General features: G+C 41.2%; 1 protein-coding gene across 4 annotated transcripts in view; it reads left to right on the top strand.

The window, feature by feature from the left end:
- Positions 1 to 9,090: 9,090 nt before the first annotated feature.
- The window catches only part of dlg2 (discs, large homolog 2 (Drosophila)), a 133,987-nt gene continuing 128,292 nt past the window's right edge, over positions 9,091 to 14,785 (top strand). For all 4 annotated transcript variants that reach the window (XM_062405437.1, XM_062405439.1, XM_062405441.1 and 1 more), the window contains exons 1-3: positions 9,091 to 9,978; positions 10,092 to 10,211; positions 10,312 to 10,451. In XM_062405437.1, coding sequence (XP_062261421.1) covers positions 9,804 to 9,978; positions 10,092 to 10,211; positions 10,312 to 10,451 — 435 coding nt within the window. In that variant the 5' untranslated portion in view covers positions 9,091 to 9,803. The remainder of the gene's footprint in view (positions 9,979 to 10,091; positions 10,212 to 10,311; positions 10,452 to 14,785) is intronic.

Here is a 14,785-nt window from a genome sequence, read left to right as displayed (position 1 = left end):
TGGATTCCCATGACTTTTCCATGACTTTTCCATGACTTTAAACCAAATTTCCATGACCGAACATTTTGTGAATTCTCTGTGTATTCGCGAAAAAGTGACAATGTAGTATTCAAACTACCAATGAGAATTCCAAGGCTTACAGTATACCTTAAATTACACAAACCCAAGTATGCCTGCTTATATTTTAGCGTATTTCTTTAAAAGCATATGAATTATTTAAAAGTCCACGTAAATGAACTAGGGATGGGCATTCGATTGTGTTAATCGATTGTTGGGAGAATTAATGAACGATTTTCGATTAATCATTCATATTTCATATTAAAATTCACTATTTATAGGCTATATTAAAATGCAGGGAAAATAGAAAAAAACAAAGCGTGTTTCCTCATTGAGATCTTTATTCGAAGATGAACAACTCTTGTGGGAGTTAAACGGGATCCGTTCACTGGTAACACTTGAAAATATGCGCTGCTGTACTCTGAACTAAGCCCTGTTGGGAGCTAGCTGAATTTGAATGTTCTCGCCCTCTCAGTCAACTTTATTGTCATGCCCAAACTCCCGGAACCCCTAACACCGACCCGGGTCTAACCGGGTTCCCCTCCGCATGGACTATCGGTCCGTGTGCAGACATGAAGCCGAGCAGCGGAGGCTAGCTCCGGGCTGCTTTCTCCAACTGCTAACATCCTCGCTGTGCTGCGTTCAAGGCAATTCGGATATTCCGACGTCCTGCCACATAGCGAACATGCAATAGTTTTCATCCATGAAAAAAAAATGTCATCGACGAAACTCATCATCTATTCATTATGCCCATCCCTAAAATGAACAACATGAAAATATGAATATAACAAATTTCCATGACTTTTCCAAATCTTTTGAGAGGTTATTAAATTCCATGACTTTTCCAGGTTTTCCATGACCGTACGAACCGTGCAGGTTACAATCACACCCAGTTCAGTTGTCTAGTGTAAACTATTTATTGTAACTCTTCCCTGCACTTCCTGCTCCTTTTAAGATTAAGATTAAGATTAAGATGCATTTATTTGTCCCAAACACAAATTGCTTTATAATTTAATTTTTAAATTTAGAATTTAATTTAACATAACAGCTTACATATAAGGCAAACATCCATTTCCGAAGTCACCTGATATAAATAACACAGACAGACCTGTATGTGAAATGGCCTGATCTTAGTTTCCTCTAAAGCAGGGCTGTCCATGTCCGGCCCGCGCGAGGTTGATTGTAAATTACAAAATAAACTTTTTTTTCTAATTTTACCTCACGCATGGACTTAAGCTGCAGTGCTTTTATTTTGAAGTGTTTTATTCCGGTAATGACGCAGGACGTAGATCCAATACCTGTGCATCATTGAATCAAGTTACGAGCAGTTAACTCACAAGACGACTCTAGCCCACGATAATGTCTGCCCACGCTAAAAAAAGAAAGGTAGACACCGAATGCAGGGTTTTCAACAAAAAATGGACTTCTAAGTATTTATTTACTGAAGTCAGCGGTAAAGCCATGTGTTTGGTTTGCGGAGAGCATATCGCCGTGTTGAAGGATTTCAACTTGAGACGGCATTAAGAGACGAAGGACGCGGAGAAATACAAAGGCTCGACTGATGATGAAAAGGCTGGGACATCGGAAGCTTTACTAGGTAAGCTACAAAAGCAGCAAGGCTTCTTTACCAAGCTTCACACATCCAGGGATGCAGCAACCAAGACCAGCTTTGTGATATCTCACAAAATAGCTAAAAACAGCAAGCCATTCTCGGAGGGGGAGTTTGTCAAAGAGTGCTTGGTGGAGTCTGCTGCACTAATATGCCCGGAAAAAAAATAAGCATTTGAGCAAGTCCCGCTATCCAGGCGAACCGTGACGAGAAGAATCGAGGACATTGCGGGGAATCTTGAACTTCAGCTGCAACGTGAAGTGGCAAGTTATGACTTTTTCTCCTTGGCTTTGGACGAGAGCTGCGATGTCCGTGACACAGCCCAGCTACTCGTATTCGTAACGTGGGATAAAGAACGGAGGAGCTGGCAGCACTGCGGCCAATGAAAGGGACAACAACAGGGAGCGATCTATTCACGGAGTTAGATGCATGCATGAACACGCTGGGTCTGAAATGGGACAGACTGGCAGGTGTCACAACGGACGGCTGTCGAAGTCTGACCGGGAAAAATGTCGGACTTTTGAAACGTGTTCAAGATAAAGTGACTGAAATCGACCCAGATCAGAAATTGGTATTTATACATTGTATAATACATCAGCATGTGTTGTGCAAGTCAGTGCTAAAGATGAACCATGTTATTGATGTTGTCACTAAAATAGTTAACTTTATTAGGGCACGAGCATTTAATCACAGACAGTGTGTTGCACTTTTGGAGGAGCATGAGACTGAACATGGTGACATAGGCTACCACACAGCTGTCAGATGGCTCAGCCTGGGCAAAATGCTAAAAAGAGTATGGGAGCTGAAAGCAGTGATTCAAGAGTTCTACGAAAAAAAAGGCAAGGGCATCCCAGAGCTCTCAGATGAGGACTGGATGGCAGATTTTGCATTTGCTGTTGATGTGACTGCACTGATGAATGAACTGAACACCAAACTGCAAGGCAAGGGCCTATTTGTTCATCAAATGCACAGCCTGGTGAAGGCTTTCATGAGAAAGATGCAGTTTCTTACTCTTCGCTCAAGGAGGAGAACTTTCCAAACATAAGGAGACATGCTCAGAAGATGTTGGTTCTCTTTGGCTCCACCTACATATGTGAACAAACATTCTCAGTGATGAAGTTTGCTAAATCCAGGTATAGATCCTCTCTCACTGATGATCATCTGGCAGCTGTGCTTCGCATCTCCCCCTCAGACATTCAACCTGACTTTGATGAACTTGTGAAAGCCCAACAGAGACTAGATTTCTCTCACTGAACTGAAATAATGTTTTTTGCTTAGTGGGATCAAAATGTTTCTATTACTGTTTTTGTTTACCATTGTTTTGGGAAATTTTATTGAATAAATTACTTTTTGTAAGGCAACTTCGCTTTTTCATTGCTTAATCATAACATGCAGTACTCTTACCAGTCTTAACAGCTTGTCAAAACAATGCTATATACTGCTTTTATAAAGAAATATAATTAATATTAAGCAGAATTGAGTTCGGCCCCCCACAATATTTTTTGTTTCTCATGTGGCCCCATGGAAAAAATAATTGCCCACCCCTGCTCTAAAGCAATATATGCACTCACAGAGCCTTCAGATATGCCCTGAACTATACAGTTCCTCCATGGCTGTATCTGTGAATGCAAATGTCCAAGTGAGAGCCTCAGGAGTTTCTGTGGACTTTCTCTGCCTGGCCCCTAGTATTCAGTCCACAGAAACGTCAGTGGAGCCGATGTGAGAACACAGTAGGATATCTTCTTGAGGTTTCACCACAAGTGAGGGGGACACGGTAGAAAACCCTTCTCTGTGTTCAAACACATTTTATTTCAACCACACTGACTATCCAATAGACTTGAAGTTGAAGTCTCATGCTGATTTAAACCTATCCACAGAATTATGAGGTCAGCAGTGTGACCTCATAGTTGGAGACACTCAGTTGGAGACACTGACCTCTAGCACCCTACAGAGACTGAAGCCTCCTGCTGCTGCCTCACCACTATCTCAAAATAGTCATTGTCACCACCAGGCAAAGGGCTGACATTGTGATCTTGCGAGACATTGTGAAAAGGGTTATAAACAAAAATATAATGTCAAGAAAGCCATTTGTTTAAGAAGGGAATAGCCTCTAAGAGCCAGGTGGGGAGAGCGTGGCCTAGAGCGTGGCCTAGGGAGAGCGTGGCCTAGGGGATAGAGCGGGTGCTCTGCAACAAGAAGGTTGCCGGTTCGAATCCCACTCTATCCCATCTGCATGCCTAAGTGTCCTTGGCAAGATACTGAACCCCTAGATGGCCCCTCATAAAATGATGAGTGTTCTAAAAATGTAAGTCGCTTTGGATAAAAAGCGTCAGCAAAATGACATGTATGTAACATGTGTAAACCAACACGATTTAAAAAAAAAAAAAAACATATGTAAAAATCCGACGCTTTGAGGATCAGGATTAGCATTTTTGTGCTCTCATGCCCGGGCCACACTGGCTGCGGTTGCTCCACGGTGGTTCTGCTTCATGTTGTGGTTGTGGTTGTAACCACAACCGCATCAACTATTCTTTGATGTAATAGTGTGTTTTGGACTGATTATGTTACTGGATTGGATCGTCTGGACCTTTGGCAATGCACCAACACCGTTTTTGTTGGAATGTTATCGATCTGTGGATTAATATGAAGCTTCTTAGGTGAGTCGCGTCAACCTTCTGATCGTATTTGTTTCTACTTCCGGTCTGACTGAGACATTGATTGTACCAGCTGTGGTGATCGGATCTTATAATGGTACATCAGTGGAATCAGAAGAGTCTTAGCTTTCTAACGATATGTTGCATTAGTACCTAGCTGTATGACGCAGTTCTGTTTTATAAAAGTTAGAAATCTAAACACACTTCGTTTAAACAGTATAATTGTTCCAGTTAAGTTGTCAGATTGTTAATTGTTCAGACTTGTTAGAAACTGTAGTGCATACACAAAGAGCAGAAATGAAGATGACACTGAAAAAGCCCCATCCTCCTGATGTGCTCTCTGCAGGGTTGGGTCTTCTGTCTATGGATCGAAGTTTAACTAATTGAAAACAAAAGAAGGATTCACCTTTGCGCCCATGGTGTCTCCAAACCTTTAGAGACAAGCCTTCAGCTTGTCATGAGAAGGGTTCATCTAAATGTCATAACACAAAAAAAAAGTACAGTAAATTATTGTATGTAATTTCTACTAATGAGTGATGACACATGTGAGCAGACAGTATAAAAGACAGTGTCTTCTGAAACTGCACCTCTCTCAGAACGCAGCTGCAGTTGGTGGATTCTGGTATCACCTGCTGTTGACACTGTTAATGTGCGAGAAACTGTCGCACATTAACTTCTTATAACTGCATCTGCACTATAGGCTTTACCTAGGGTTCAGGGTTAGAGGGTGTGTGTGTGTGTGTGTGTGTGGATGCATCTATACATGTGTTTGTGGGATTGACAGGAGAATGAGTGAAAGTGTGTGTGAAATAAAGGATCAGCATCTTGTCAGGCTGTGGCCTGCTGATCCTGCACAATATCAGCTGTCTCTAATCTTCTCTTTTTCTATGACGGACAGGCTGGGGCTTTGAGGCAATGGTCTTAGACAGTGTTATAGTACAGTGTCCCCTGAATGCTTCACAACCCGCTAACAGTTTAAAACTCCAGTGGATTTAAAATGGTCGCTCAACTTTTCGTTCTACTTTACTTTTCATTGTAAACATAAAAACTGAATTTTTTTTACAAATAAGATAGTGCTTCCCGGTTTCTCTCCACCAAATTTAACCCCCTCCTTCACCTTTACTTTCATCCATGCAAATGTCAAACTCTACAACCCACCCATACACATCTTCACTTCTACCCTCCTCCCTTTCCCTCTGTCCCCTCTGGACATTATTATCCAGGGAAAGTATTTTTATACAACCCTTAGTTACCCAATACAACAGTGAAACAAAACAAAGGAAATAAGAAAAAAACAAGAAAAACAAGTATATATGCTTCATATATCTGGGTAGTGGGAGGAAGTAGACACATGTTGTTTCTCTTTACAGTCAATGGTGTCATGTTTCATGGCAGCCCTGCTACACACGTCCTTCATCAAACTTGTCTTTTAGCTAGCTGTGAGATGAAATTAATAAAACAAAAACGGGGGAGATTGTTTTATGTGTTTCATACCTGTGCATTAGGATGCATGTGTAGGCATATGTACCAACAGTCCAAGCAGTGGTTTCACAGAGACCAAATTAAAATATATCTTTAGCAATTTTAAAGAGGTTGTTTCTAGCGGAGCAGGAACTGGACCCAAATGCATTACTTGGACAACAACTCTCAGTATATGGGTGATTGTTTTAGTAAGTCTCTGGCATGGTGGTCGTGTTTGGCATGGTGCGCCGCATCGTGTGGCAGAGCTAGGCTGCATTGCTGTTGATGAATCCCAGTAGGCTCCCACTGAGTGATTAGCTGGTGACAGGGCTTATGTAACGATGGACAAACTGACACGCATACAATGATCGGATAGGAGACAGGCCGGCAGCATTCAGGCCGAGAAGACAGCCAGGCAAACTAATTAGCTGGCTGATTATCTGAGGCAGGCAGAGACTCGGGGTACAAGCAACCTGTGTCAGTATCTGACACAGGTTTTACGTTCTGCTGTCTATTGCCTGTTATTCTCAGCCATTACTTCTGTTAACTTTTGAAAGAGTTACTCCTAAATCATATCCACTTTTCAGGTTTCCACACATTAATATTGATGACACTGATCTTTGATCTTTTTTGGAAGGGAGTGACACTTGCAGTAATCCTTTGTAACAATTACAAAGATATGGCAATGTAATTTTATCAAGTGAGCTACAGTATCACATTCAGCTAAATTTCTACTAGACCCTTTTAAATACAAAAAAAATCCTATTTTTATTATTTCACCAAAGGATCACTCTGAGAGTTTGTGTCTGTAAAATAAAACAGATGGGGTTCCATTAGAAGTAGTTCTAAGTTTTAAAAAAAACCACCTACCTTAGTCAAAAAAGCCTGGCATCACACAATAATTTGTGGTATATTGATGCAAATGCAGACGAACAGTGGCTGTGGTCTCAGGCTAAATCCACACTAATAGGTAAGTAGTTTTAAAATGCCTCTCTTCTGCTCCTTTGATGCCTGGCATCCCTGGACTCTTTATAATTTTTTTAAGTTTGACAATTAAGACATGACAACTGGAAAGGGAGAGAACAGTTTGAGACCCAGCCGTGCCAGGCGCGCCGCAGCATGTTAGCATTCTGGTATTTAGCTTTAGCACACAGGGTTTTATGTCCCAGCTAACTCAAGGTATCTCAATAGGGTTATGGATTAATGCTAATCTTGTTAACAGTTTGATGCTAACTGCACCCCCATGGGCATGCCGTAACACTTTAGCAAGAGGGTTTGATCGTTACAAAGTCACTGGTGCACCTGCAAGCAAATACAGGGTAACCGGCAGGGCAGCTCACCATGATCAATCAATCAATCAATCAAATTTTATTTGTATAGCCCATATTCACAAATTACAATTCATCTCATAGGGCTTTAACAGGCTGTGACATCCTCTGTCCTTAACCCTCAGCAAGAGTAAGGAAAAACTGCTAAAAACCCTTTTAACAGGGTAAAAATATGTAGAAACCTCAGAGAGCCACACGTGAGGTGATCCCTCTCCCAGGACGGACAGAAGTGCAATAGATGCCACGTGCAGGAGAACATCATCAATAATCAAAGTCTCTAGCAGCATTTGATGAGGGTAGACATCCCGAAGGACAACCCCAACAGGAAATGCCAAGCAGTCCCGCTGCAAGCACAGTCCATGCTCAGCAATCATCTAGACCACGATCCACCATCCAGACCAGACGCCACTCCAGTCCTCAGTCACCGTCCAACGCCACCCACCAGGACCTATCACAAGCCACCACGGCGGTCCTGGTCCACCGCCCGTGCCCAATGACAACGCGACACAGGGTCCGCCACCAGCACCACGATCAGCCAACATGACTCAGAATCCGCCACACTGGATCCAACACCGCGACCCCCTGTGCGCGATCCACAAACCGCAATTCATGGTGCGGCCACAGAGGCCCTGGATCTGCGGGCGATAAAGCAAAGGGATTCCGGGGAAGGGGGATAGGGATGGAGAACAGGAAGGAGAAGCTGGAAAGAGAAGCTCCGTGTGTCATGTGTCATAAAATAGAACAAGTAACGTTCTGGCGCACTAATTAGCTCTAACTATAAGCTTTATCAAAAAGGAAGGTTTTGAGCCTACTTTTAAACGAAAAGATGGTGACTTCCTCCCGAACTGAAAGTGGTAGATTATTCCACAGCCGAAGGGGTTGATGGCTAAAAGCTCTGGCTCCTACTCTACTTTTAGAGAATTACAAGTAGGCTTGAATTCTGGGAGCGGAGTGCTCTAGCGGGTTTTTAAGGTACTAACAGCTCTTTAAGGTAAAAAGGCGCTATATTATTAACGGCCTTGAAGGTGAGGAGGAGAATTTTTAATTCTATTCTAGATTTAACTGAATAGATGCGGACACTGCACCGAATTAAACTTTGTAACTGTAAAATAACTTCTTTAAAGTACTTCCTCAGCAAATCCAGACCTATTATGTAATGTTTAGGCATTTTAAAACTAGAGCGTATCAGTGTTTATGTAGCTTAGGGACCACCCTTCTCTGACAGGAATGTCAATGAGGCTTATTAATGAACTATCTCAGTCCTTTGTCCAGGCAGCACAGAGAAATTAATTTGATTTTATCAAACAAGTTTATTATAATAAAGCAAGACAAATTGTACAGCTGAAAACTGTAAATGATTTTTCACGAATTGACAGAACCGCTGCAGTTCTGATGAATTCAGTGGCTTTAACTGATCAGCAGGGCTTCCTGAAGCTGATGAGCTTGGACAGTATTTGACTTCTGAATTCCTCCCCTACAGGGGAAGGTCTCATCGATTATCCTGTCGATTTAGCAGTGCCATGTCAGTGTGTGCTGTGTTCAGAATGCTACTTTGATTCATCTTCATTCCAACACCTCCACCCAGGCCCGGCCCGAGGCATAAGCGATACAAGCGGGCGCTTGGGGCCTCCTGACCGCCAGGGGGCCCCCTATCGGAAAAAAAAAATTATAATTAAAAATAATTTAAAATAATAATAATAATAATATTAAATAACTTAAACAAGTGACCTGATTGAATGAAATAAAGAATACATCTATACAAGAAAATTCTGATTTTACGATCAATATATCTGCCAGCGTTCAAGTCATGCATATCAACTGCGTGCTCAATCTGCTGACAGATAATTTGCGGTCATAGACAGACACTGCATAATACTCAAGGTTAAGTTGGAAGGGACATATATAGGCATGTCATCTAAAAGGACGTATCTCTCTGGTGCCCAAAAACGGGAAAAGAAAAGGACAGAAGATAAAGGTATGATTGCATGATTATTTAAAATATGTTTTGAACTCATTTGAGGGAGGAGCAGCTCAAGCTATCATAGGAGTTAGCTAGCTAGCTAGCGAGTTAATGTCATCTTATATTTGACATCACATGAGCTATATTCATCAACAGTGTATGTATCTCATTAATATACATTTATCTAGGTGTATATGTCAACGATATTGGCAGTGTTTAGGATGTTCAATCAAACATGTACTGCTAGCTCTTGCCAGGCTTAATCTAACGTTAGCTCGCTGACTGAGGTGGACATTAGCACTAGTAGCTAGCTACATGAAAACAGTACTGTTTTATAAATGTGACATAGTGGTGAGTCTGACAGCGACTAAGTGCAGAGTCTTAGTCCGTGAGATATCGGTTTATATTGGAGGAAACAGCCAAAGGTGAACTTAACCTTCTAGGTGTAAGGGATGCAAGCTAGCATTGCTGTGCCTGTGCACGTTAGTAAAAGTGACATCTCAGCCAAAGATGGAGCACAATGTGCGCTCTGCTCTAAGATCTTTGTTGAGAGATGGCCTATTGGTCTTTATGAGAAAACACCATGTTGAAGTGAAGAGACGTCTGTGATAAAAATATACTTATATTGTATTAATATTATATTTAGGATGTTAAGTGTTCACCACACTGCAATTAGGCTGTGCCTTATTTTGCCTCACTAGAATAGGAATGGTTAGGTGTGGAATTGTTTGTTGATGAGTGTAAGTAATGATGGCAAAATAAACTCATTTTTCATAAACTCACTATCAACTATGCACTTTTGCAATGTTATTTTTTCAGGAACACTGTTGAAGTATTTTGGAGCACAACCAACTGTACCTGCCCCCGATGTGTCATCAAGTGTCAGTGCCTCCACAGCTGATGATACAGGTGGTTTTTCTTGATGGCAAATGGCTACATAGTCTTTTAATATGACATGACACATTTAAAAAAAAATAATTACATTTTTTTTATTTGTTGATTTATTTATTTTATCTTTGCAGGTTCACCCCCAGCAGACTTACAGTCACCTGAAAGTGAGGAAGAACTTTTACCCATTGAGGAACAGTTACCAGCATTGACAGTCACTGATACACCGACTTCAACCTCTGCCGGCATAACAGGTCAGTTAATCTAACAGTTTTTGTTTGATGTTGCCTTACTTAACTGTGAAATATCTTGTGTTATGTTATGATTCTATTTTTGTATCTAATGTCCCTACAGGTCCTTCTACAGCATCCACTGCTATGGATGTCCCATCAACTCCCTCAACAAGCACCAGCTATCAAGGTGGATCAACAGCTCCTCCAATTGACCCCGCTGAATGGTCAGCATTCCTGTCTGACTCAGAAAGGACTGATCTGGTAAGAAGAGGGCCAGTGCAAATTAGTGACACCTTCACCTTCCCCAAAAAATCTAATGGTCGAAGCTTTCATTACCATTATACTTTGCATCAGGCCAACAATGGGAACTTCCTGAAAGAGGTAGAACTGATGGCAAAATTTGACCCGGTGTTAAAAGACCACATCAGGAGAATTGATAGTGGAATGCAGCACAACACGTACCTGGGTAAGACTATCCAAAATGAGCTGATAGAGTGTATCAGTGACAAAATAATGGAGGCAATGGTGGCAGAAATCAAGGACTGCAAATATTATGCCATCATATTAGACTGTACACCTGATGTTAGTCACCAGGAACAAATGTCTGTTGTGGTGCGCACAGTCACTCTGGGCAAAACACCAGAAATAAAAGAGCACTTTTTGGGATTTCTCATAGCTCCACAATCCACTGGCCTGGGTTTGTCCAATTTAATCCTTAACAGGCTTGAGGAATTGAACATCCCTTTTCAGGACTGTCGGGGGCAGTCTTACGACAATGGGGCCAATATGAAGGGGAAGAACAAAGGTGTGCAGGCTAGGCTCTTGGTCAAAAATCCAAGAGCTTTTTATGTGCCTTGCAGTGCTCATACCTTGAATCTGACCGTCTCAGATGCAGCCAAAGCATCAACTGATGCTTCTCGTTTTTTCGGAAATGTGGAGAAGGTATACAATTTGTTCGCTGGGTCCACTCAAAGGTGGGCCATCTTACGGCAGTTTGTTGACCTCACCCTCAAGTCCTGGAGTGAGACACGCTGGGAAAGCCGCATCAAAAGCATTGAAGCTTTGCGCTACCAGGCAGAGAAGGTGAGGGAAGCCCTGTTAGAAGTAAGGAATAAAGCCACTGACCCTGTAGTGGCTGTTGAAGCCAACTCCCTTGCTGAAGAAATAGGGTCATTTCGGTTTCAGATTTGTTGTGCTGTCTGGTTTGACATTTTGACGAAAATTAACATCACCAGCAAGCTGCTACAGTCAACCAACATGCAGCTTGATGTAGCTGTAAACCTTGTACACAAGAACAAAAGTGAACTGATCATTTACCGGCAAAAAGGCTTCTCTGATGCACAGACATCTGCAAAAGAGATTTGTGAGCAGATGAATACAGAAGCAGTTCTAAAAGAGAAGCGATTGCGCTCTACAAAAAGGCACTTTGCTTATGAGGCTGCAGATGAACCGTTGGCAGATGCAATGAAGAGGCTAGAAGTGTCCTTTTTTAATGCTGTTGTCGACTGTAGCATTCAGTCATTGGAGGATAGATTTCATTCTCTAAGCGAGGTCAAAGAAAACTTTGGAGTGCTGCTCAATTTTAAGGAGCTCGATCGAAAGGTCCAGAGGGAACAATGTGAGCTTCTTGGGGAAAAACTCTCGTGTGGAGAGGAGGCTGATGTTGATGGTAGCGCACTGGCTGTAGAGATCGAGAGTCTTCCTGAATTTCCCCAAACCATGACCGCCCTTGAGCTGCTCACATACCTCTCACAAAACGAGATGTGTGAGGTTTACCCAAATCTTTGAGTAGCTCTCAGGATAGCCTGCACTCTGCCTGTGACAGTTGCCTCAGCAGAGAGGAGCTTTTCCAAGCTAAAATTAATTAAAACATACCTGAGATCATCGATGGCTCAGGAAAGATTAAGTGGACTTTCTGTTATTAGTATTAATAGCAAAGTTGGCCAAGCAATATCATATAATGATGTCATCAATGACTTTGTCTCCCGAAAAGCTAGGAAGGAAAGATTTTGAGGACAGTTACATTGTATTGAGACAGTTGGGAATATTTTCACAATAATTAATTGTTGAACCCTTGCTGTCATGTTACTGACTTATCAGTTTTGTTATTATCGTTTATTTGAATGTTATGAAACAGTTTGATTTTAGAAGTTCCAAATAGTTAGTTTAAAAGGTTAATTGAATACTGAGTCACTTTCATTATTTAATCTATGTATCTATGTAACGTTCTATTTTTTATTATATTCATGCTTGTCTATTTTGGTTTTATTTTGTAATTGGAAATTGCTAACTTAATACGCATTTGCACAGTTGCAAATTATTTATTTAATATGTTTGTGATCGTTTGTTTGGAATACAGAGGCACTATCATTATTTATTTTTTATTTTTTAATGTTATTTTTGATAATACTAATGTTTGTGTATTTTGATTTCAGTTTAAGATTGCACATTTACAAATCTGTTGAAAGATCTGTTTATTAAACTGATACTTTAAAAAAAATACAAATGCTGTTGTATTTAATTATTTTACAATTTAACTTCAGTAAACCACACTTGATGCTTTACTTTGAATATGAAAGTTTAAAATAAATCTGTGATCTAAGTGCCCTCTAAGGCCCAAGAGGTCAAGGGGCACTGAAGCCCAAGCCTAAGTCACCATCTCAATAAGTCAAAAAGCAAAATGCTATGAATATGCTTAAATTTAGGTATTTCCCTTCTCCAGCTGGCCATATAAAAAATACAGGAAATCACATCTACGTAATTCAGTATTAATACAATTGATAATGTCAATTAATTCATTGTCAAATCATTGTAGTGTGACATTGTGTCAATAATCGTCGAGCGCAAATGACTCCGCTAGGTGGGAGGGGGGGCCCCAATATCAAATTCTGCTTAGGGCCCCCGAAAGGCTTGGGCCGGCCCTGCCTCCACCCCCAGATTTCCTCCTCCACCTATCTTATCTACTCATCGTCTGTATCCCCATTTCCCTTTTCCAACTCCCACAGCTCAACCTAACACTCTCTGAGGAAGAAATACATAAATATTAAAGAAGGTAGTTGGTGGAGATTAGTTTGGTTCTCTGTTCACTAATGCTGCTAGTCGATGGACAGTTACCACGGTAACAGGAAGGCTGGCACCAAAAATATATTCTATATAACATATTTTATACCTCCCCTACATTAAGTCTGCTGACTTGTGCATCTTCTCACATACACCATGTGAAGTCACTTCCCGAAGCAGGATGCATGGGCTGGAAACCTTGTAACTCCAAATAACTAATTATTGGGGAAAATTAGCTTTTAAATAAATGTGTAAAAACTGCAGCTAGCACATAATTTAAGTGGAAACACGCCATAGGAGAGCTTCATTGTGACTTTATTTGAGTGATTCTTCTTCTTCTATGTAATGAGCATTTTTTTAAAGCATATATGCCATTTATGAAGATCAAAGTCAAAAATATCCCATCACCTTCTGGTGAAAAGCTCTTCCCCTATGACCTCAACCTACTGACCTCAGGACTTTGTTGTGTTTGTTTTTTTCCACTTAAAACATACACTTAAGGCCGGTGCATGCTCCTGCAACTGTGTCGGCGGCTTTTTACGCAGCTGTGTCGCAGGACTCTTTGTCATTCATGCTTCGTAAGAAGAGATACATAAGCACGTAAGGGACCCGGAAGCGCTCTTGCGCTTGCGGGCCCGTGAAAACGCAGAAGCATGCGCCGGCCTTTAGTATAATCAGTCCAGTTTGTTGACTTGAGCTGGGTCATGTGACCTCAGGTTTGAGCCAACTACAGCGCTAATGTAGCAGCAAGACAATATGAGCCCGGTGTTGCAGCTGTGACATGGCATTGTAATACATGTATAACTACAGCAGTGCTCTGTCAGGCTGCCATACTGTGGCTTTAACCACAGATTGTATAAAGCTGTACCTGCCTGTGTTGATAACAATTGAATAGATAATCTTGATGCAAGTCCAGTTGGTCATTACTACATTTTTAATGAATGATCATTGATCACTCATACATTATTAAGTAGTAATCAGTAGGACACATTAGCAACAGTTAAACAGTTAAACCTGCAACAGTGGGTGTCAGGACCACATGGCAACAATACAAACTGACAGACAGACACACACACACATACACATACAAATACACATGCACATACACACACACACACACTGCTTGCTTGTTATGTAACACTGTGTGAGGGAGTGAGGGTGAGAGAGAGGATGTATGCATACATTAGAAGAAAAAATAATTCATCCAAGTGTGTGGTGGTGTGTATTCAGATATTTTCTGTACCCTCATGTGTATTTTAAGCACAAACACACAAACACACAGTATGTACAGTACACATTACTCATGTGCCAAACATCATTGACATCACATTCTCATATAATAAACAACATTTGTTCTATTTTTCTCAGATTTTCCTTTAAATCCTGGTGATTCCTGCACAAGCCGATCACATTCAGCCACATTCACTTTCCTCCGCTTTCTTCCTTCTGCTCAATGTGAGATGCACATTTGCAGTCCCCCTCTTGACAGTTTAGTTAGCTTGTCATCAAGTCTTTTGAAGTGGGGTTTTAAGTGT

The sequence above is a fragment of the Platichthys flesus genome, chromosome 15, assembly GCF_949316205.1.
Source record: "Platichthys flesus chromosome 15, fPlaFle2.1, whole genome shotgun sequence".
Taxonomy (NCBI): domain Eukaryota; kingdom Metazoa; phylum Chordata; class Actinopteri; order Pleuronectiformes; family Pleuronectidae; genus Platichthys; species Platichthys flesus.
The sequence above is the reverse complement of the archived record's forward strand: the minus strand, read 5'-3'. Positions and strand labels throughout refer to the sequence as shown.